The sequence below is a fragment of the Bemisia tabaci genome, chromosome 5 (assembly GCF_918797505.1).
Source record: "Bemisia tabaci chromosome 5, PGI_BMITA_v3".
NCBI classification, from domain to species: Eukaryota; Metazoa; Arthropoda; class Insecta; order Hemiptera; family Aleyrodidae; genus Bemisia; species Bemisia tabaci.
In genome coordinates, this window is record NC_092797.1 from 28502894 (window position 1) to 28528114 (window position 25221).

Consider the following 25221-nt stretch of genomic DNA (forward strand, 5'->3'; position numbering starts at 1 on the left):
CGTTTCTTTCTTTCTCTGAAACACTATTTTACAAATAAAGATCACGAAAATATGATTTCCTCGGGTATGTGAAACAGAGCAGTAAGCGGAGCCATATCTTGCGATGTGTGCAATCCTCCAACAGACAAGCAAACTCCTTTTAAATATGCATAGCGTGCGATCCTACGAAGTCAAATTCACCTACGAGTAAAACACTTTGCCTATCTCGCTAGGAGTAAGAGCTCCCGAGTATACTACCGTGCTAAGGAAAAACGCCGTATGAACATTCGGGACTTGCCAAATTTCCCTTAATAAAACCTGTATTTTTGACAAAATTTATGCATATTTTTTCTTGAAATTGTCAGATATTTTTGATTAAATTGTGTCAAAAACTGTCTGAAAATTTGAGGAAGTAATATTCACAATTTTCCCAGTAATTTCGGTTTTTATCGGAGGAAACTTGGCAGCGTCTGAAGGCTTATACGGCGTTCTTCCTTCGCACGATAGTATATCGGTGGCCAAAGTGCATGCAAAAGCACGTATCTGTGTTTGCAACATTGCAAACTTCCTGACTTCCTTTCAGAGAGAAAAAAAAAAAACAACTTTTCTTCGGAAAATTAGTCGGCACAATTTCTTGAAAACTATCTTGATTTTTCTTTTCGATCAGCAGAATATTCTGTTAAAATTTCAAGCTACACAGTCGTCTCATTTCTCTTTGAGAAAATAAACTGGGAGAGGTAATTTTGAATGACCACAATGAAGGTACATGGCTGCGTACTTCGGTCATTTACATATATTCAGGTCTCTAAAAAATTCCCCATCACACTTCATTTCTTTGACAGTTGCACCCAATAGCTTCGAATCACTGTCCCTCCGATCTCAACATTGTTAATTCGCGGTATCTTATTCTTATTGCGCGTGAACAACGAGTAATGAAGCAAAAGAAACAATTGAAATGACTTTCAATGTGAACAATGGCAATCACTCTAATTATTTCATTCCTTCGGATTCCTTTTCATAATTATTCTATCTATGGCTTCCGCTCCCCTCATCTCACCGTAAAATCGCCATAAAAGAGTCAATTATGCAATTTCTTGAGCGGTGTTAAAATAGTCATCTAGACATGGTAAGTGGAATGAAGGTATATGTAATTCAGACCACCCAAAATCGGCAAAACTCTCAGTCGTGTTTTTCTCCTATCGATTTATTGACTCATATTCTGTCAGGAACTTACAGCCTATTGCAGCCATTTATAGACCTTCTTTATTGTCTGTAGACATCAAGATATCGGCAAATACATGCTGCAGGCTTTTTTCAAATTTTTCAGGTATTAAGGCCGAGTGGGGTCTGTTCTCACAGATCCATTCGTCACTCACGTGAAAATTTGTTGCCACCACTGGAATTTGAACCGGACTTAAGTCACTTATCGGACTTATCGGACTAAAGTCAGAGCGTGCTTGGCGGGACGTTTAAAACAGGGTCGTTCCAATTCTGCAATATTTCATTTTCACCGGTCCAATTTTTCCCGAGGCGAGTTCTAGCTCTACAACGTTTGATTCATAGTGGCCCTCCTTTCTCAATAGGCAAATTTGTCTAAAGGTGCTTAAACAGGGAAAGGGCATACCCTCATTCCTCCTAACTTGTCATCAAGAAACTCCATAATTATTTGAACGTGGACGAAAAACCACTCCAGCCAATACTGCCGTGCTAAAGAAAGAACCTTCAGGCGTTGCCGAATTTCCTTCGATAAAAACCGAATTTACAGGGAAAATTGTGAATATTTTTTTCCAAGATTTTCAGACGATTTCGCACGTAATTTAATCCAAAATAACTGAAAATTTTATGGAATAATTTGCATGAATTTGGTCAAAAATACATGTTTTATCATGGGAAATTTGGCAACTCTCGAATGTTTATACGGCGTTCTTCCTTAGCACGGCAGAATACCTTTCTGCCTTTGCGAACCAGCTGGTCAGCGGTGCCTGTGAAAAACAGCCTGCAGGTGTGGGAAACTTAAAAAAAACGCGTCATAAACTATGCAGATGCGCGCTAAGGAATAGATTGCAGACTTTTTTGATTGCCCAACGTGATTTTCGTGCGATTTTATCCGTTAAGAGTATGATTTGGATGTATATCTCTAGCATGCAACAGACCCGCCATTGGCACGTACCCTCGTACTCTCATAAAATTCAAATCTCGCACCAGAATTTACTTACTGCTATCTCATGTGGCTAGGCAGCGGCGAGATATCGCAGCTACGAGGCGCATTTTCTCGTTTCTGTGTCCCAGACTCTTGATTTTCAAACTAGAGAGCCTCATTTCTCCGAACTAGGTCAAAGTGAGTTACTGCCTCCTGTTTGTTTCGATCCGAATACAGAATACAGCGGAGCCTCAATCCCATCGAGTCTGCTCCCGGTATGCTTTTTGATAGTGTGATCTAGTTTATATTTTGCTCTCGAACTCAATTCCAACTGTCCTCTCAATTCTCTGAACTATGTTTACAGGAGTAGGCGTTTACATTTCACGGGTGGAGGAGGGAAGCGTGGCAGAAAGAGCTGGACTCCGGCCAGGCGACTCAATTCTTGAAGTGAATGGAACACCTTTTACGAGCATATCCCACGAAGAGGCGCTTAAGGTAAGACCCGCCTTGCACACACCCTTCCGTTTCCGTTAAAAAGAAAAAATTAATTTCCCACAGCCGCACTTCACGATTTTGCTGAGGCTCTTCATCGGTGGAATGTGGTAAGGCGCCAGGAATTCAAGTCCATTACTTTAAGCTCTTCGTTTCTCGATTTTCTCTTTTCTACACGCGTTTTCTCTCCCTCCTCTCATAGAGTTCTACCTTCATATTTACTGGAACAATCTCCATACATTTTTAGCAACTGAAGGTTAAAATCTTTAAATGAAAAGGCTATTCTCAAATTTTCAAATTTTGATTCTGTTTTTTTATATATATACTATACCGTAAGGGTAGTAGTAGCTAATACCGGCAGGGCCGGATTTACCTCCTTGCCGCCCACGGGCTGCATGTATTTTTCCGCCTATGGGCCGCATGTATTTTGCCGCCCCCTTCCCATTCGTTTTGAAACATCAATAAAAACCATCAAGTGAACGTGCCGGAAGGAGAGGGGTGCATAAGACGCGTTTATTCGTGTCGGACAAGTTTATGCGGAAGCCTTGTTAACTATGGACAAGGTCATCCATTTATAAGAAATGAGCGAAAAAATTTTGCAAAAACGAACATAAATGTGGTTTAACAATTTTAATTAAGCCACCGCAACGCCGTGCTGACCGCATGCGCACTGTGTTTGGCGCCGTGCGTGAAGTATTCATGCAGTCTTGCAGGCGCTATGCATTTCACGCCGACGCGACGACGGCTCTGTGTTTGACGCAATGCGTGAAGTTTTCATGCAGTCTTGTAGGCGCTAATATGTGTTTACAGTGGCGTAGGAAGGGGGGGCCAGGGGGGGCCTGGCCCCCCCCCAAAATTGGAAATAGTATATTCTGGCCCCCCCCCAGAAATTCTGGATGGTGCAAAAACAACATCTTTAACATCTTTAAACCTTAATGCATCCGGCCTTTGTTTAGTCAATTAACTCTAATTAACGAGGAAAAATCAGGTGTTAAATAAAATTATGAATTCATGAAAATTTTATCACTCTTAATGAACATAGTTTTTACTTAAAATCTCGCGCTTCGAAACGGTTAGGTTTTTTCTTCTTGTTCATTTATTAGTTGAATTGCTCTAAAAAATCTGGATGCAATCGATTTTTTTCTAATCATAATTCATTGCTTTATTTTTTAGGTACTGACAAATGCTCATTCGTTATAGTTCAGTCTTGCTCATTATATTATATTTTACTTTGGCATGGGCTTTTCCTATACAGAAACAATGATTCTGGCATTCATAAACATTATTTCGCAATTTTACACAAATGAGTGGTTAAAAGTGAGAAAATTAAATGGGAATAACCCCTGGTTTGAATGCAACAATTTTCAAAGTATTTTAACCTTAAAATGCATAAAAACTGGGTGAATTTTATGCAGATATTGAAGGAAGATTAAGCCACAAGTTGCCTCGAGGATGCGCTTCAAATAGAGTTAATAAATTTCAAATATTTTCCGGGGGAGGCACCCCGGGACCCCCCGTAGACCTGGGGAGGGTATTCTACCCGACCCCCCGGTGGTGGGGGGCCAGGCCCCCCCAGCAAAATGGCTAGCTACGCCTATGTGTTACATGCCGACCGCCGCGCTGAGGGTTTCTCCTTTTCATCTCAAGTCCTCGTCATCATTGCTCTCTGCGCCGCGCCGTTCCAGGCCAAATTGCCTGTTTCGTTCCTCTCTTCACTCGACTAGTTAAAGGTGCTGTCTCTTGTATCACCGAAAGACGATAAAACCAGGAAAAACTATACTCTCATGAAATGAGAGATTTTATCGCCTTTTCTCGTTTGTAATTTTTTTTCTGGCCAATTTTTTTAACATACCTATAGATAAACTTTTAAAAAAATTGCAAAATTTGCCCCCTCCCCCAATTTGCCGCCATGGGCCACAGCTTATGTGGCCACCCCCTAAATCCGGCCCTGGTCTTGTGGTCCACTCAGCTGGGGCATATATTTCATGTGGGAGCAGACAGTAATTTTCAACGGTATAAGTGGACAAAAATAAATGGATAAAAATTGAATAGCCACCCCCTCCCCCATTTCCACTTTTTTAATGAAGAATCGGCAACTTTGTTTGATAATGGCAGTCGCGGTCTCGGCGCCATGCTCGTTACACTTCTCGTTGGATTCCCGTCCATCTCGTGCTCATCACGTTGGAGGTGGGATGAGAACGTGTGCAGCGTTGCCTATTCGCCGAGAAATTGCAATTTTTCCGTAAATTACAACATAAAAAGCGGTTTTTTAAACGGAAGTCTGCAACACTGATTTCCACCCCAAGCAGCGACGCCAACACGGTAGGACATTCCAAATTTTCTCTCAACTACTGGCATTAAATAAACCGAATTTCCGAGCGATTCGACAACGTTGCTGGTAGGGTGGAGGCGCGAGAGGCGGCAGCGTAAACCGCACTTGAACTGGTTATTTATTTAAACTCACGCTTTGACTAAATAATTCCGGGAAGTCCGACCTTTGCTAGGAATACGTACCCGATGCACCCCGCGCAAATTCAGCGTTTTCAAGTCGACTTTCGAAATCGTATTTCCCAGATGGGACCGAAAATAATGGTACCGGATTTACGACGTCGTAAATGTCTGGGATGATTTTATTTGTTTACGAACGGAATCCCCACGGGTTATTTTCCTCTGCCAATTAAAGGCGCCGTATAAGAATGGCTCTGTCGCATACTTCAGCTCGAGCAAAAGCAAGGGATTTTTCCGAAGGAATTTTATTTTGCTCAAAATCACGGCGAGCCCAATGGCGAAGTCGGAAATACACCCTTACTTTACGATCTGCGTGGGAAAGCGAATTTCATGAGCTTTCCACCTAAAAAAGCATAAAATTACAGAGACATAATTTCGTTGGCCTCTGCGGGTCGAGCACTGAATCGTTATCGAATAACCCGAATCGATAAATTGCATTCCTAAGATAGGAATTTATCGATCAAGTTCATGCAATAACGATTCAACTATCCAGACGCTGGCGTAATTGCCAAACTTGGCGATGGACCCTGCCGTCCCTATAACTTAATGCTTAAACGGGCTCAAATCTAAGTGTATAGTTACATCCTCTTGTCAGCCAAACGATGGTTTGACACGGCGCGGCGGGCTGATTGTTCAAATTGATAGAAAAAGCAATAGACGAAGAGGACGAAGAAAAAAATCAAGTAATCCATTGGTTAAAACGGGTTATCTAAAGGAAACTGGTAGATGACATATTTTGCGAAATTATCCTCATAGATTTCTTTCCTAAAGAGGCGTAAAGTAATAACGGTAAGCATTATTCATTCGGTGTTGTAAATCTCTGACATCAAGCAAGCCTGCAGGTCGATTGATGAATCGTTATCGAATGATTCTGATCGATAACTCCCTATCTTCACAATGCTATATATCGATCAAGGTCATTCGATAACGATTCAACAATCGACCCGCTGGTATGCTGCCGTGCTAAGAAAAAACGCCGTATGAGTCTTCAGACATTGTCAAGTTTCCTCCGATTAAAGCCGAATATACTGGGAAAATTGTGAATATTATTTATCTAAAGGAAGAAGGTTAGAAGGTTAGAGAATTTATCTAAAGTTGAGACAAGAGGAAGTAAAAAATAAAGAAAAAAAAAAACAGCAAAGTTCTGTTTCAGATAGGCACCTATGTAGTTTATAATTTCACTGTTGGTGGTGGAAAGGTTTGTTTTAAACATCCTCCTCGTTGCTATTCCACCAAAAAGAATAAATCAATGCCATCAATATCGAGCAAGATTGATCACATCGCTTCAGGCAACTATCACAGCACCGAAGTGTTGCACAGTATCAGACGAAAATGAAGGCGCAATAGTATGCGCGTGCGCGTGTATTAACTTGTGTTGCACAGTGATAAATAGAAACCCACATAATGTACATACATGATCATTCTTTACGCATTTCGTCTTCCGTACGACCCTCATAATCCAACAAATTACGCCCCTTTTGGCTGAGAAACATTTGTCTTAATTGCAACGTTTCAGAGTCCTCGCTGTCGCTTGGTTTTTTAAGAAAAAAGGGACTTCTTCGGACTTTTCGCAGAATATTCCTTTACTTCGTAATACTCTGCAGAGAGCGAAAAAAATGCGCACAAACTCTGAAAAAATGGACATTTAGCCCTTGAAAAAATAAAATGAGTCAAATATTTACATATGGATCAAATAAAATGGATTTCTTTATTTTTAGCGAGATGTTCCTATTATGTAAAAAGCAAAAGAAAAGGAAAGAAAACATTGAAAATCCACTCAGTAGATCTTATTTAGTAAATTTACACAAAGTGGTTTGATTTTGACATCGCGGGGATCGGAACATCTGACTCCCCGTAAATTAATAATAAACAAATTAAAACTTGACTCAGAGGTGCACTCATTTCAACTGAATACGAATGATTTAATTATTTAAGACAGCAAAAACAACTTGTTGACAGCAATTTACAACTATTATAAAACTGCGGTTATTGAATACACAGTGCAACAGACTTTTATACGTATCCCACCGAGTTTTTGGAAGCACTCCAAAAAAGCAGGGTACCTAATGCTGTGAAGTCGTGCAGTTAACGTCGTGCAAAGACACAGAAGAAAAAAAAAAGAAAATAACTTTCCGTTCCTTAAAAATTTATTGGGACACATATTCCGAAACTTGTTTATAAGTTGCCTTAATGGATTTTAGCGAGTTGCCTGACCTAATTTGAATGCAGGTTTACGAAGAAACTTTAAATGGCCTTATTCATACGAGGAGCTTCACTTTCATCTTGATAATACAACCGACGCGTCGCGACGCCCGCTTTTCCCTTTCCTTCCTCTTTTTCTTTTATGGTCCCTATAAATCATAGCGAATAACCAATATGTAAACATTTTGTTGCAAATGCTTTCCTCTTAGTTGGTATATTTTCACAGTTTTCATGGGGAATGTAATGATAAATTTATCAATGCCAATGTTAATTAAATGTATATTGTATCAGGTACTCATGAACCCCTGAACGTAAGTCTCATCGATTTGAGTTCATTCTAGGGTCATTTTAAAACTTTTTCACGGGAACAAGAACAAATCAGTCATAATTATGCTGACAATACTATATGTATTAGCACAAGAACAAAATTGTACTTTTACTTATTCTCCTTTTGATTAGAGAGGACTCTAAGTACCCGTATGTGCTTAAAGTTTTGTGCTATTTCGTGTAATATAGTTTTTTTTATACTTCATCGATTTTTACTTTCTTTTTTTTACGTATAAAAACTACGTCTGACCTTCCTCCGTGTTGTTCACGTGCGTTTAGAATCTTCTGATCGGTCGAACGGCGTCACGCTCTTCGACTGAATCAGATGAAACACGATCAGTGTCCGGAGTTTTTGATTGGCTCCGATACTGAATACTTTTTACTACACCGCGACCGCCATTTCGTCGTGTAAGTAGCATTTCCGGGTTCGCTCCGCAATTTTGAACTTACCCGAACGAAACGTTGTAAGACATGCCATTCATCGATGTTTCATTCATGGTCTTATTTCAGTGAAAATAATTGATGTTTTCAAATCAACACAACTAAATTTAATAATTACAATGTCAAAATCATCGGTTCAAACATCACGAGTTTCGATTTATTTCCAAAATTTATTTGAGGCAAAAAGTTTTTGATATCTAATGGATCCACACTAAGAAATAAGCCAGTACAAAATATTATGGACGTTACGGCTGTATTCCTGCCATCAGTTCAGTTTTCACTTTCTCAGGGACTAAATCTTTGATCCATAGATTTCCGTTAGTTGTCTAGAAGTAATCTCTGCTCAAAATTCTTTCGACATAATTATTTCACGTGTGTACCCTCCTTTTCCACATCGAATCTCGCAGTGAATTATTTCCTCCTCCGAATCAAAATGAAAGTAATCTCGAAAGTTTCACCCCTGGCCCGCCCCACTCTAATAGAGAGAGGAGACTATTATGATAGGAACTCTATGTATATGCTGATTGTGGCAGACCTTTGACTGCGCGTCGAATCGACTTTCTTTTGCTTCCTGACTTGTTTGTGAAAAAGAGATAATGCACCCGAGAAACAAACTAACCCACGTTTTTACTACCGAAGTTTGTCACGGCACAAATCATGATATTCGGAATAAGCATGATAAAGTACAGAGGGAACCTGAGCAAGTCCCGCGCCTCATTTAAATTCAAGTTTCAATTCCATGAGTCATGAGAGTTAGAAAAGTAATCATTTGAGTTTGCAATACTCAAGTTTTTGCATATTTGCGTCGCCTGTGCTCCTGCAGATAGCGCTGAGACTCGGTAGGTCCTTCAACCCCGTTTCAGGCTACCTTTTTCCTCTTCCATGTCTTCGGGGAAATCATTCTCCTTTTTTTTCTTCTTTTCTTTAAATTTTATTCAGCATTTCGCCTATTTCACAATTTTAAGAAATTTACAGATTAATAAAGAGATTAAGAATAATTATGCTAATTAGTGGGTTGAGCACAGCCCTATTGTGAGTTTGAACACTGGGACAGGGTTCAAATTTACAGATGTTACAATGATTACAATGTTTACAATTTACATGTTTGTTCATACCTGGGAGTACAGGGGGCCATGGGGGGCTTTGGGGGAGGGATAAATATGGGACAGCAATTGCTTGGGTTGTTGTCTTTGAGAGAAAGTAGGGCGTCTCCCTGGAAGGTTGGTTATTAAGAGAGAGTGAAGAGTTATTGTTAGTCTCTAGCTAGGGGAAATTATTGTCATAATGAGACACCTACTATATTACCCCTTATAGGTACAGTATTATAAAATAAGGCGAGGCAAAAGTTAAGTTCGGGAGATCATTTCGATTTTTCGCCCAGTAACGTTTGTTGTTGAACATACATATATAATCCACGTAATGATGATTGACAAATTTTGGGGTGAGCTCGCTGATACGTGAGTTTTTGCAATCATGTTTGTTGAACCAATTACTCAACACTTTAGTGCTCAGCCATCAGTCACCAGTAGGCTAATCTGAGCACATGAGAGAAACCAGAAACTTGGGAGGGGAGGGAGCGAAGGACTCCTCGTCATAGGGAGTCTAAGGACACTGATAAAAAACACCGCGTTAAGGAGAATTTGAGGCGCTTTTATAGCTCCAAAGTAGGGTTAAGGGGGTTTCTTCAGCATCAAAAGGGGCCCGGGGGCCTCCCTGGAGCTTTTTAAAAAATGGAGTCGTCTTGAACACTTTAGATCTAGCTGTCGAGGTTTGGATCACACATCTGAAACTTCAGTTCTTAAATCTAAAGTACTTCAGATGTAAGAACCGAAGTTTTTCGGATGTAAGAACCGAAGTTTTTCGGATGTGAAAACCGAAGTACTCCAGATGTAAGAACTGAAGTTTCAGATGTGTTATCCAAACCTCAGCAGCTGAACCCTAAGTGTTCGGATGCTCAATCCGAAAACTTCAGAGATCCATAAGACCTAAACTTTGGGTCCCACGTACGAAGTTTTTTTCTCCGTGCAGTTAAATTTGGCAATAGCTGGTGTGGCTTGGTTCCTTTCTGTTAAACGCGGTCCGAATATCGTCGGAATGCTGTAACCACAGCACAGAATCAATGGATCTACAAATTATCAAGGAAGCGGATGCTCTGATGTTGCAACTGTGACAAGGGAAACAGAGACTTGTCGGAGGCTCCGCCGCACAGTGGATCGAGTCAATAGGAGAGGTCGGACACGAAATTTTTGACCAAAACTGAAAATTTTAATGTTTATTTCATCACATTTTATACTTTTAGGGGTGCTTTTAGAGCCAAATTTTACGAAGAAACCAATGAAGCTACTAACAGAACTTCAAAGTTTTACATAAACGGAGTTATAACCGTTTAAAATTTCCAAATTTTGTCCGACCTCTTCAATTAACTCTCCATTGTGCGGCGCCGCGTTGGTGCGACCTGGAGGTTACCTACATGCCATTGTAATTTTCCCCATCATAACGGCGAGCGATTATTAGCTGTCGCTCCCGTGAGCCCGCTTCCCGTTGAAAATCGAGTCGACAAATTAGGACCCAGCAGCATCAATTTCCGCCCCGCATCGCGATTTCAGGGGTGGCGCGCCGCGTGATTCCGAGCGGCCTGTAAACACGCCCCCCCGCTACCCCCGTTCCCGTGTTCTCGGCCAACTCAATTCCGTGTCACTCGTCGATTCCTTGCACCTCCCCCCGTTTCGTCATAGTTTCCGCCGAGAATAGGAAAAGGTGCCTTCTCGGCGATCCAATTCATACTCGGAGCCGGGATTCGCTAATTAACAGAGATGTCGCGGGTCCCTCAGAATTAAGAACCGATCGCGTTTCAGCAACTAACATTGACTGCGCGTTGATAGTCAACGAAATGCCACTGTTTTAATATTCAAAGCAGCGCGCGGGAGATATAACCTACAAAATGAAAGCGCTTTAACTGCATAGAATACATAGAGTCGTAATGCAAGTGGGAGAGCTGGCGCCACTTTTAAGCATTTTCCAGGTCCCGAATTGTGAGATTCCTGTGCGGCGCCGGGTCACTTTTTCGATACATAATCGATTGTTTGCGATACACGGGGATCCGGCCATACTCCACACCGCCATTTTGGATCGAATATGTATCGAAAAAGTGACCCCGCGAACCGGGCTCCGAACTCGTCGAGCAGAACATGGCGCCAGCTCTCCCACTTACATTACGACGACTCTATACTCTACGTTTAAGTGCTGCCTTTAGCTCTGAAATTTCATGAGATCTATTTTTGTTGAATCATACAATCAAAATGCAATGAATATCGGTGAATAATTATTATCTTTCCAATTCTTACAATGCGCGTCTGAGAATCTGTACATGTGCATTAAGAGGCGAGTTTTGATCCAGATAATTGATTGACACTTTGACTTGGGGTTAAAGCGCATAAGATGGCTCAGAGAGTATTTCAAACGTGATGACGGTCATGAAAGGCATATCGACGGTGGAATCCCAAACCGCGTATTTCGATTTGCAACGTTGCAGACTTCATGCCATTTTTTATTTTTTAAATAGTCAACTTCTAAACGTCAACTGGGAAAAACCCCCATGGAAAAGTACATAAAAATCACGATTTTTCTGCTCAATGTGAAGAAAATTCTATGACTACTTCAAGAAATAATGTTGGTTTGTTCTCCTGTGAAAAAACAAAATGGGAGATGATGCCGCAATCACACGCTGAATGCGGGAGCTGAATGTGGCTTGAATGTGGAAGTCATCAGCCCAATGCCTGAATTTTGCGCGTGACGCGCAAAATTCAGCAACGCGATTCTCAGCAACCATCGGACTTATGTTGGATTTGTCTGAACTATTCGAGTAGATTTGATACACATCTGGATGAAAATAACTCGAATTTGCGAAATTTCAGCCGTTGGGCGATGACTGTTGACTTCCACATTCAGCTGCTAAATTCAGCGTGTGATTGCGGCATCAGATCGTAAACACCGCAAACGATATAAGTGGTTTGGAAGTCTCACCGCCGATATAATTTTTAACATGTGCAGCGTCGCATCGAATGATGTAAAAGCCTGCACGGATCAAATTGAATTTTTCCCGCATGATCTCGGTATTATGAATAAATGTTTGTTCTTTCAGTGTTCTGCATGCTCCTCACTTTGTAGGTGAAGGTAATCTCATGTCTTGAAGTTTCTTAAAAATCAAAAATAAGAAGATGATAATCAGAGAGTGCAATAGTGCAAAAATATTTCTACAAGGGGCGTTCAATAAGTAAGTATCCCTCCTCTCTAAAATCAATAGGAATGAACCAATTTTAAAAAAAACTTGGGTTCAAAATCTTCCTTAGGATATATTGAGTTCAACAAAACAAACCGCAACAAAATCGGACCATGTGCGGCCGAACGCGAGCCGTTTGAACGCGCCGAGGTGCGCGCCGCTCCCGCCGAATCCGCGGAGATTTGAAGTCCGCGACAAAAGAAGAGCTTCTTTGCCAACGCTTCAGTCGTTCATCACTGACGAAAAATCAAAGAAGTTTTTGTAGAATAAGGGGCTTACCTCACCTCCCTACATAACCAGCTCGATCCAAGCAGGTCTGATACTGATTGTGAGACTAAGAGAACAGCTTTTGGATACCACGCGTATAGAAGTCTTTCAACTGGCTGGGGATGAAAGTGTTGACGGCTTGTTTGACCTCTTCCACTGATTCAAAATGAACTCCCCCGAGTTTAGATTCCAGAAAGGGAAATAAATGGTGGTCTGTTTTGCCATTTATTACCGTATCTAAAATCTGAACTCGGGGGAGTTCATTTTGAATCAGTGGAAGAGGTCAAACAAGCCGTCAACACTTTCATCCCCAGCCAGTTGAAAGACTTCTGTACGCGTGGTATCCAAAAGCTGTTCTCTTAGTCTCACAATCAGTATCAGACCTGCTTGGATCGAGCTGGTTATGTAGGGAGGTGAGGTAAGCCCCTTATTCTACAAAAACTTCTTTGATTTTTCGTCAGTGATGAACGACTGAAGCGTTGGCAAAGAAGCTCTTCTTTTGTCGCGGACTTCAAATCTCCGCGGATTCGGCGGGAGCGGCGCGCACCTCGGCGCGTTCAAACGGCTCGCGTTCGGCCGCACATGGTCCGATTTTGTTGCGGTTTGTTTTGTTGAACTCAGTATATCCTAAGGAATATTTTGAACCCAAGTTTTTTTTTTAAATTGGTTCATTCCTATTAATTTTAGAGAGGGGGGATACTTACTTATTGAACGCCCCTCGTACATACCAATTGGCTGTAGCTGCTTTTTGAAACAATAGTTTAAAAAAATTGTTCAATGATATTATTAGAAATCTCATTCATAGAGGATAAACATACCATATTTTGGGTGTAAATCATGTTCATTGTTCATGTACAAAACGACAAACTCGTTGTGGCTGCGGGAAAGATTTGCAGGTGTTGATTTCACTTGCAACATTGTTTGAAGCAAGGTGTCTACAAGACCGAAATTTCTGGAAAGTCCGGAAATAGTACCGATTTTTTAAGGGCTTTCCGAAAGTACTGAAAAAGTGCGGAAATTTTGCAAGGAATCCGGAATTTTGTTTCATTTTTTTGACATTTTTGTCGCAATTTGAGCGAGAAATTCAAATTTTCGAAATTTTTCAAATCTCGTCAAATGGAGGTACTGAAAAAGTTCTGAATTTTTCTGATGAGGAGGTACTGATTTTTTGGGTATGTCCTGAAAAATTACTGTAAAAGTACTGATTTTTGGCCAGCCTGTCTTAGTAGACACCGTGTTTGAAGTAATGTAGGTGAATAAGAACCAAGGTGTTGTGGTTAGAACCTGTTAATTACTAAGAATTATTTCGGCTGACGCCATCATCAGAGTTTCTATAACTTTTTAAAACATAAACATAGTCACAAAAAATAAATTATGACAGAAAGTCTACCACGTCGCAAACCGAGATACCGTTTCACTGTCGATATGCATTTTTAGGGGGTCATAGGACCCTAATGCCCGTTGTCCAACTGATGTGAAGTTGGCCTCAAGTGACGTGGATTAGCTCACCTATGGTCAAGCTTCCATTGATCCTGTCCAGCACTGCTCTTCTCCCGAAATCGCGAGCGGCATTCCATAATGCCACAATCCCATGCATGTGCCGTCAGCATCCCTACTTCATTTCGTCGCCCTCCTAACTCGAAGGCTTAACTACACTTTGCGATGAACCCTGTGGTCAATACTGCCGTGCTAAGGAAGAACGCCGTACGAGCCGTCAGACGTTGCCAAGTTTCCTCCGATGAAAACAGGGCTTATCGGGAAAATTGTGAATATAAGTGGCGTGGCGTGCTTTGTGATATATCGATTGATTTGCCATTTAAACCTATGGAAAAGGATCGATACACAGGGTGTTCGCAGCGAACACCTTAATAATCGATTCTCTACCATACCTACAAATGAGAAAATATCGACAATCGATCATTCACGCCACGCCACTGGTGAATATTATTTTTTAAAATTTTCAGACAATTTTGTACGCTATTTAATCCAAAATATCTGAAAGTTTCAAAGGAAAATATGCAAGAATGTTATCAAAATTACATGTTTTTTCAAGGGAAATTTGACAACTCCCGAATGTTCATACGGCGTTATTCCTTAGCACGGCAGAGTATACAACTCAATGCTTTTCCGGGATCACCTGTAAGTGTAGTTACGCCCTTGTGCCAGCCAAGCGACGATTTGACTGAAATGGATCTATCATCTATTACACACAAGAGGTCTAGCCGACAGGACTGAGTAGGAGTCCACTGTGGGTGGATACAGTTGAACCCAAATTACGTTGAGCACATTCCAACCGCCTAAAGTATACTTCGAAACGCACAATTCGCCAAAATTCGTACTCTGAATTTTCAAATTCTCATGTCCGTGGGTACTTTTTTCCCTAGTCGCCCTCAGTCAGTTTTCCCGAGAGGTGTAAGGAAACTGAACCTGGATAAAACTGCAAACTGTTATCATTCTTTCTCACTTATGACTTCAATCGTTTTTTAGATCATTTGTCCTCTTTTCATACAGAGGAATTAAAATTCATATCCTTTTAAGGCCGTTTTTCCGCCTTATGGAGAAAAATTCGATGGCAGATCGATGAATTGATAGTTTCTAATTTTAGGACACTCCTTGAGATTATCGAGCAATACATCAGGCTGTAGCACGTCAGGTATTTGTAGAAACAGTTCGTTGAAGAAACGTTTTCAATTAGCAATTTCAGAGTACGTCACAAGTGAATTTAGCCAATCGAAATCGTACAGAGGAGACAAATCAACATTTTAATATGGGGGGGGGGGGGGCTCTAAAACTTTTAATTTTGGCATGAAAACATGCTAGTAACTGGTGTTGTTCTTCATTTCAGTAAAATTCTCATACGAAACATGATATGAACCTATTTGCAATTTTCAAATCAGTTGAAAAAATTGAAAGAAAGCTTTTTTTTTTTTTTTTATTTTTAAATCTAAAATAATTGGAAGTAATAGCTGGAAGGAGGAGTATCGATTAGCACTGGTTTTTTGGCCCATCCTGAATTTTCTCAATTCTACCATTTTTTGCTCATTGAGGGTCTACATTTTTCGGAACACATCATAATTTGGTCGTTTTCGGTCTCTTTCTGGACCTAATACTGGCTTCAACATGGATTTGTTGAATGCTAAAGAATCCCCACTTTTTGCCAGTTTATGGCAGTATTAGACCTAAAAAGAGACCAAAAATGACTAAATTATGATGCATCCCGTAAAATTTAGACCTTCAATGCGCAAAAAATCGTCAAGTTGAGAAAACTCAGCTAGTGGACCCCAAAACGGCCCTTATATACTCCTTCGAGAAAGATGGGTGGAGTGGAGCTAGCAGGTATTTATGCAACAATTTATGTGTAAGAACATTTGTTTCGTTGATAAAGGTATGCATCTGTAAGAGCATGATTGTGTGTGTTGCCCTCCCACAAGTACCGTTTCTTTCGAAGTTGTTTTTTGTTTGTTTTTACCTCTCTTTTTTTCAATCGTCGTAGAATTTGCAACGGAACTAAGAAGTCGATGAATATATATCCGGGTTCCCACGAAGTAGAAAACTCTGCATTATCGTCATAGCCGCTTAGGAATTGTAGCCTGGATCCTGAATGGTGTCACACTAGAAATGCATGTTTTGGTTCAACGTAGCGAATTCAGAGCATTCAGGAGGGATGTACATAATAATTTTCTTCGAGTTTTTGTCTCCTGATTCATCCCTTCCAGCACATCGGAAATCACCCCGGCTTATGAGTGTGTGGTTTGAGACCCTCAAGGCACTTCACCTCGCATCTTGAAAGGATATCAAACGATTGTTTAACCCTTCCCGAACCTCTGTTGCACGAGCTCCTTCGTACAGATGATGCCTTTCCGTTGAACAAACTGTGTTTTCTTTTTTAGGAGTACGTGGACGATTCAGGTTACGCTTCAAAACCTCGCAATTCGGAGAGTCTCAAAGCGAAAATTGCTGAGGTGTGTATTACTTTCTGATCAGGTGAAATTTTAGAAACTACATTCCCGCTAAATAGCATTCTGCAGTCAGCGTGCTTCCTTTTTTATTTTCAGTTTTTCATTTGTTCCTCCGCAATTTGCAAATTTTTCGCTGGTTCTGAAGAGGCTCCTTTGATTTTCAATCGTTTCTTTTGTCCTGTAAGTTGTGGTTGCTAATGATCGGAGGCTTTTCACAAGGAGGCTTGATCTCGCAAATATCGCTGACGCATTTTGATTTGCATGAAATATTGAGCCCAATTGATAAAATTTTTCAACTAATCAAGGGTAATGATGTAATGTATTGTTCGGCGCTTCTTCTCTGGCTACATCGAACATTATGGTGCTGTATTTATTGCTGTATAACAAAATATGACAAACAATTACACCAAATATTCTTGTTTTATATGAGATTATAGCACCTGGTATAATTTTAAGTGTGGTATCGTACAGTTTAAAATCTGCTGAGCAACGCTGGTATCAAAGCTATTTTTGATGCCATTTCATAAGTTTGTCGCATCCCAATCAAACATGCAAAACACGCAAGCTAAGCCTAAATTGTGTAGCGTAAATAAATGCTTCTTACATGGCTTCAGCGAACTATATTCCTGCTGCTTTCTCAATTTAAACTGCATCCTAAAATACTTCATTTATGACAGGTCGATTGAAGAAAAAATCATGTGTTCTTTACACCACTTCGCACATAGAAAATACTTATTTTTAATCTGCTCAAATAGGGTGGATCACTTGAAAATAGCGTATATGACTATTATAATCAAAGGGACAATGTAAAAGTTTGATCTTGTTTCTGACAACATGAAATCCAAGTAAAAACTTTCGTAAAATGTCCATCGTGCTTAATGGCACATGCAAAAAACAGATCAGGTATTATTTTTGTCGAGTAGTGTTTATTGTATAGCTTCTATTGTCATGTTTTATCTTATAAACTTTGGAAATAATGAAATGAAGTGTCATTTGTTTACCTTCCAGCCCTCCAACAATATCTGTTTTTCTGATCATGCACTGCGTGTTGGCTAAGCAAACTAAAAAGATGGGGACTCGCCAAGAAACTGAAAGTTTGCGAATGCGAAATGTGGCGGAATCTCGCATTCAAAGTTTCGGAATTTGGATATTTTTTCAGCTGTAATGAAATTCAGGGTTACCGGGTCAAATTTTTAGGGTATTTCTAGCTAAAATGTGCTTCTCAAAATTCGTAACTTTTTAGCTTATTGTTAGGGTTTCACGTGAAATCAGACCGAGGATCTGCACAACAAATAAAAAGATGTCATATCGTCTCTATCTAAAATGTGTTGGAGATGTGTCACGGTTTCGGACTTTGGATATTTTTTCAGCCGTAATAAAATTGAGGGTTTTCGGGTCAAATTTTCAGGGTATTTCTAGCTAAAATGTACTTCTCAAAATTCGTAACTTTTTAGCTCATTGTTAGGGGTTCCCGTGAAGTCAGACCGAGGATCTGCACAACAAATAAAAATATGTCATGTATCGTCTCCATCTAAGATGTATTGGAAATGGGGGAGGGGGATAAAGTGTTTATCAAGATTTTGGTCAAGGTTGCGAGTTTTTTACACACAAATAAAAATATGTCATGTATCGTCTCCATCTAAGATGTATTGGAAATGGGGGAGGGGGATAAAAGTGTTTTATCCAAGATTTTGGTCAAGGTTGCGAGTTTTTTACTTTTTTTTTAGGGCGCAATAGCGAGTGTAATCCTGCTATCATCTCGGTGCTATTATGGCGGCGCCTTCGTCAGTCCGCCCTCAAAATCGCACTCGCTCTTTATCACACTGTAATGCCTTTGAAGCATCAATCCGTGTTCAGCGGTCATCAAAGCTTTTATTCTCTGATAGCGTCACGTAATACATAGGTTAGAGGTAAAAAGCATTCGCCGCTCCTGCTGCGACTCATTACGTGAGGACATTTTCCTTTGCCGGTGGCTTACCTTGTCACCTAGACAGCTTATAGGGCTGGTGTCGAGAATAATTATGATGCTATGATCCTTGAAAATGAGCATTCGTTGGCAACGAACATAGGTCTTACGTTTCAAGGACTTCTCAGCGCTCCTTGCTGGTCCTTCCTCGGGATTTCAGGAAAGCTTTCAAAAATGTTGATGTCAAAGTTTTACTAATGCTTTACAGCAGGGCCGGATTTACCTACTTGCCGCCCATGGGTGGCCTGTATTTTTCCGCCCCCTTCTCATTCGTTAAGTGAACTTGCCGGTGGGGCGAGGGGTGTATAAGACACGTTTACCCGTGTTGGGCACAATATTTGTGAAAGCCCTGTCAACACTAACAAAAGTTCACGGAATTTTACGCGGAAATTTAAGTTCCGTAAACCCGTCCCTGTTTGGACAAGGCCTTCTATTTATAACAAACGAACGAAAAAAATATCAAAGAATAAACATAAATGTGGTTTAATAATTTTAACTTCCGCAGCTGCGCCGACCGCACTGCGTTCGGCGCAGTGCCTGAAGTATTCATACAGTCTTGTAGGCGCTATGCGTTTCACGCCGACCGCTGCTAAACGCAGTGCGTTTGTCGCAATGCGTGAAGTATTCATGCAGTCTTGTAGGCGCTATGCGTTTCATGCCGACCGCTGCTGACCGCACTGTTTGAGTGTTTGACGCAAATGCGTGAAGTATTCATGCAGTCTTGTAGGCGCCATGCGTTTCATGCCGACGTCACTAAGTTTCCTCCGATAAAAACCGAATTTATTGGGAACATGGTGAAAATTATTTTCCAAAATTTTCATACCATTTTGCACGCAATTCAATCTGAAATATCTGAAAATTTCAAGGAAAAATATGCATGAATGTTGTGAAAAATACATGTTTTATCTAGGGAAATTTGGCAATTCTAGAATGTTCATGCGGCGTTCCTCCTTAGCACGGCAGTGTACGAGTGTCACCGTGAATACGTATTGAATAAGAAAATCTAGCAGTCCGGCGCTGCGGACCCCATGATGACTTCATTTATTGTTTCTACACGGAAAAAATAGGATAATCGTCACAACCAGTAGCCACCGTGGTAGTTGTTGTAACTACCGGGTTAGTTGTGTCCTCTACCTTGGTATGTATCGAAACTACCGCACTGTAGCTGGCTCATATCTAACCAGCCGCTGGTTGCAGTGGCGTGGCGTGAATCGCGATACATCGAGTGTTACGCCATTTAAACCCATGGTAAAGAATCGATCACTAAGGTGTTCGCTGCGAACACTGTCTATCGATCCTTTTCCATAGGTTTAAATGGCCGATCAATCGATAAATCGTAAAACACGCCACGCCACTGGCTGGTTCTGACGACTATCCTACTTTTCGGTGCAGTGGGCGTTCAGAAGAGAACAATTTTCAGACCTCATCGTATATCCTATTCCTCTTCTCCCTCGGACAATACATCCAAAAATAGCCGCAGATTAAAGCCATTCTCCGAAATGAAGTTGATTGTCATCACAGAAACGTTTCCTCGTGGGTGCTATGAGCGCGATTTGGGGGTTGAATTTTCCTCCTCGTGCTTTGGAATGGCTGGGAACAGTGGCGTGGTGTGCTTTACGATTTATCGATTGATCTGCCATTTGAAAATATGGAAAAGTATCGATAAACAGGATGCTCGCAACGAACGCCTTAATAATCGATTCTTTACCGTAACTTCAAATGGGGAATTATCGATAAATCGATCATTCACGCCGCGCCGCTGGCTGGAAGAGTTGTTTGAATAACCGACCGTTCGCGAGAAAGAGGACCTTAATCTATGGAGCCAACTTTTCAATATACCTTGCTATTTTTGGCGAGGAATCGGACCCGAGATTTCGACGCAAAACTTTCTCTACTTTCCTGAAGAAGATAAGTTACGAGAGGCTCGGTTAATTTTTGTCTGAGCGGAGGTTGTGAAGTCACATTTCAGTCCGATGATTTCGTGCCTTAAACGTGGCAGATTAAAGTTTTAGTAGCTAATCCCCATAAGATAATCACTCGTTATGTAACTAGCATTGTATTTATAATTTATATTGTTGAACGATAAGCAAACCGTGAGGTGATTCTTCAGCGCTAGTTCCAAAAAAAATCACATTTTTGCACTGCTAAATTCTGGTTCCGAAATCATGATGATTACTCTAATACTACCACGGATTTCTTAAATTCTAAGCCTCGTAAGTTTCAGCTTTAAGCAGCATAATTATGTTTAGATTGTTTAAAATCACACAAGAGCTTTGAAAGTTCAATCATGAATTGAGAAAATCGGATCAATTTGACTCAACTTGGGATTTGTAGGGGTAGTCGTCGAAACAAATTAAGTTCCCTAACACGACACAACTCTCACCAAAATTCCAGTCTTTAGACTTGCGCTCTTTAGAGTGCCGGAGTGACCTCTAAACATTCAAAAAAAAATTGCAAAATACAAATAAATAAACAAGTAAAATAAATTGTGATTTTGATACACCATAGCATATTTTGAGCAAACTAAACCTTAACTTTCACAAATAAGAGAAACCTCAACGAGTGATGATGACGGCGCAGAGATACAACTATTCGTGCTCGATGGATGTCCGTGCTGCGTCTGCAAAATTGAAGGCGCTATGGCGCGAGGCATGAACTCGCAATGCTCCGCTCTATGTTGCCGAGGAAATGTCGCTCAGATGCGGGGGAAAAGCTTAAAAAACGAGGCCCAAATACGTCTTTCCTAACTTCTGCTTTGTTGATACTCGATTTTTATTCCATTTTATGTCTAATTCTTTAGACATAAAAAAGGCACAAGGAGGTTCGCGCAATTAAGCTTTCTGTGATTTTTAAACTAAAAACCGTCATTTCTCGGAAGATAGCTGCATAGCCACTAGAGCTTGATTCCTTTTAATCAGATTTTATCAAAACAGCCGCGTTGCTAGTAGGGGCTCTTTTGGAGGGCTCAATCCCCCTCCCCCCACCAATTGAAGAAAGAAAAAACCAGTAGGAGAAAAGGATTCCTCCCCCAGACCCGCGTCACCCTGCCGCAGAAGCCTCGGAAACAGAATTCTGACTACGTGTCTGAATACGAATGAACGTGTGTAGCCTACTGAGCCTATTCTCAAAATTGAAGTGTATTTCAAAAGTTCCTTTCCGTTTTTCTCTCTCACACATTCATTTACAACACAACTGTATTTTACAAATAAGGTGTAAATAGCCAATGTGGCCGGGCGTCTTTCAATATGAATTCATCGACTACATATTTCTTTCTCTCTCTTTCGCCCCTCTCTCGCCAACTGACTCTTCTTTTCTGGCGCATACATTTTGGAAAAATGTTTCGGTATTTTTTTCGATCAAGCCCATGAGTGTAAAGAATCGTAAAGTTTAACTATTGGCGTCAAAGTTTACTTCAAACTCATCTTCAATACCTTTTCCCTTGGGTATCTTCAATATGCCCATCCCTTTCTTTCAATACATCGATGACTATAAAGTACGAAACCACGTATCTCTATTTTCAATATTGCAAACTTCCAATCATACTTTTTTTTATTTTAGGAAACCAGTCAACTTTTTTTTTTTTTTTTTTTTTTGAAAAGTGCCTTGATATTTCTTCTCCAGTAGCAGAACATTCTATATCAATTGCAAGCTGGAAAGATGGCTTAATTTTCTTTCGAGAAAATGAAACTTGATCAAACATTTTGAAACACCGCAATAGAGATACGTGCTGTTTTCTTTCGATCGTCGATATTCAGATTGATTGAAAATTCCGTGGGTGTAATTATCGTTCTAAAATGTTTGTCTCTTGTTGAAATTTATCAGAACAATGTTTTTGTTGGCAGATGTTGAAATCGAGTAGACACCTGAGTATGACCGTGCGAAGTCCGAACACGCCAGTACAAAATTCATTAGGAAGCAATCAAGGTGGATTATTTTTACTTAGACAAAGTTATTCTTGGATGGATCGACAAGGCAGGCCTTGCTCGCCGCCTCCGGAATATCAGACACCAGTTCAGCCAAGTCATCAGAAATTTTACCCTCGACCTCATAAGGATAAGATTAGAAAGGTAAGTTCGTATGGAATTGTGAGACATAATAAAATAATTATTTTAAATGAAACTTCAGTCTCAGACCCTGCAGTATTACCTTCCGTGGTGAATAAATGAACCAAAGCTATATAAATTTGTAAAAAATTGTACTGCTTGAGGCTTTCCGACTCACTGATAAAAAAAAACACATTGGATCTAGAGTCCAGACTCTTAAAAAACATCGACAAGAAAAAGTACTTCTGATTCAATCAGAATCTAGCTTAAACAAAACCAAGCCTCTTAATTTAAACGGATTTCGTTTTGATCAAGCAAAAATCCGATTGAATCAAGAGTATTTTTTCTTGTCAATGTTTTCAAGAGTCTAGACTCTAATCCAATGGTTTTTTTTCCAGTGCTGTTTGGTCATCATCGGAGCGTTCTACGGGATTTCTATGAGCGGGTCCTTCAAATTTCATTGTAACTAGTGCTAAGTAGTAATGTTAGTATCTCGTTCAGGCGTCAATTTTTGGTTATTTCGTTGCGTAATCGTATTCTGCTGAAATTTTGAAAGAGTTGCAATTACCAGAACGCTTAAATTTAGGGATTTCTCTGTGGGTGAGCCCTTTTCTCTAAGCACAGCTGGATTCTTCTGAGAAACACAAGCAAATGGGTCCTTGAAGTGTCATATTTTGATAACCTTTTTAATGACAATAGCGTCTGCTCAGTTTCAAAAAAAATAGAGATTATCCATAGTATATATAGAGAATAATTAAAAATTTTCAGGTTGCAGTCCTATCTTTTTAAACGCCCAGAACCGATAAAAATCTCTGTGAGAGATAAAACGATCTTTACGGAATTGGAGGAAAAAATTGAGAGTAATGTGTGTAGATTTTATTGATTTTTTCGTGTCATTTAACTTTCACTGGACCATGGAAGGTACTTATCGGAAGGGAATTCAATACAAACTTTGTTTGACCAATTTGTGACGTAACCACCTTGCCCCCCCCCCTTGACACTTGCCCCCTTTAATAGTAAAGGGGGCAAGTGTCCGGTCAATAGCACTTGCTTTTGGAACACATTTATAACACTCATCCTAGTGACTGAGAGCACTGAGGCCAAATCCTTAAAAATATTAAGGTCAAATCCTAAAATCACTGAGATTATTGATTTAAACCTGTTTCATAGGCAAATACTACTGGCTTAACACCTCCATTTTCACCAAGACAGTGTTATTATTCATATCATTCCCTCTTCCTCTTTCATTTTTGTCTGCTCTTTCTCTCTCTTTTTCCCCTCTCCTTTAGTTGAACACAGTTATGATTTATAACTGTGTTTTGATACATAACTTTGATTTTCTTAAAGTTATGATTTATCTTTATTTTATAATTTTAGGTTGAATTAATTATCGAGCCCGGTCAAAGCCTTGGTCTGATGATTCGTGGAGGAGTTGAATACAATCTAGGTATTTTTGTAACAGGCGTGGACAAGGATTCCGTAGCGGACAGGGCGGGAGTCTTGGTGAGTGACTTAAACCTTTTCGTCTCTTTCTTAAATTTTATATAGCTATAGATATTTTTAAATCAATGATGAAACTAAACAAAAACACCAAAACCTGCCTAATCTAATTATCAATCTATGTCTACCATCAAAAAATGCGTGTGCGCGATTGTCATATGGACGGAGTTAAACAGAAAGGAACCAAGCCACATCGGGATCGAACCGAGAAAAAGAGGTTTTAAAGTTTGGCTCCTGCATAAGACTCAATGTAAAACATAAACTTCAAGTTCAATTTCTGCAAAATTTGCTCCAACAAAAACTTTGAACTTTTGGCGATAGATAGTAGAGCTGTGGTTGAGTTCACCCTCACCAATCCATAACTCAATTTTTCCCAAAATGTGGGTTGGTTCCTTTCTGCTTAACTCAGTCCATATTGCTAGTCTTCTCACGAATTTTTCCCCCCTTTTTTTAATTAGCTGACAATCTTCCATGAACTTCCTGTGAATTTTCATCGTCCATTCAGAAATATTCACAGAAAATTTTCCGTTAGTTTTCTTTTGAAATATAAAATCGGACTTATGCAGACATTACATTACTGATGCATTTTTCTACTCTGTCTATTGTAGTGTTAGGTATAGAAAGGAAAGCTAAGAAAGCGTTGAGAAAGTTTTCACTTTACCTTATTCAATTGAAATTGAAATTTTTATTCGGTTTCTATAATTTTATATACTCCTAATTAAAAAAAAAAAATAAGCTTATTTATAAAGTTAATTGCTCCTTCATCAAACATTAGTTGCAAACAGTTTTGTAACCAGCGGCGAGGCGTGACTGATCGATTATCGATATTTCCCCATTTGAAGCTACGGTGAAGAATCGATTATCGTTAAGGTGTTTTTTGCGAACACCCGGTATATATCGATCCTTTTCCATAGGTTCAAATGACAGATCAATCGATATATCGCAAAGCCCGCCACGCCACTGTTCGTAACAATCAAACAACCCTGCATCCGCAACCTTGGTCGCAGGGTTGAATCCCCCCCCCCCCCCGAATCACATCTCCCTCCTCAGAGAGATATATAGGTCTCACCCTCATTCCTGACGTCACATAATGGGTACAAATTCCTGAACTCTGTCCA

At 40.1% G+C, this 25221-nt stretch overlaps 1 protein-coding gene across 6 annotated transcripts in view; it reads left to right on the forward strand.

The window, feature by feature from the left end:
- The window catches only part of dysc (whirlin protein dyschronic), a 154436-nt gene that overhangs the window by 46278 nt on the left and 82937 nt on the right, over positions 1 to 25221 (forward strand). For 5 of the 6 annotated variants that reach the window (XR_011899896.1, XM_019052730.2, XM_019052732.2 and 2 more), the window contains exons 3-6: positions 2484 to 2614; positions 16526 to 16597; positions 22403 to 22627; positions 23981 to 24106. Coding sequence is in view for 5 of the 6 variants with exons in the window: in XM_019052730.2 (XP_018908275.1) it covers positions 2484 to 2614; positions 16526 to 16597; positions 22403 to 22627; positions 23981 to 24106 (554 nt within the window). In the remaining variant the exon portion in view is untranslated. The remainder of the gene's footprint in view (positions 1 to 2483; positions 2615 to 16525; positions 16598 to 22402; positions 22628 to 23980; positions 24107 to 25221) is intronic. The other variant, XM_019052731.2, reaches the window with a different exon arrangement.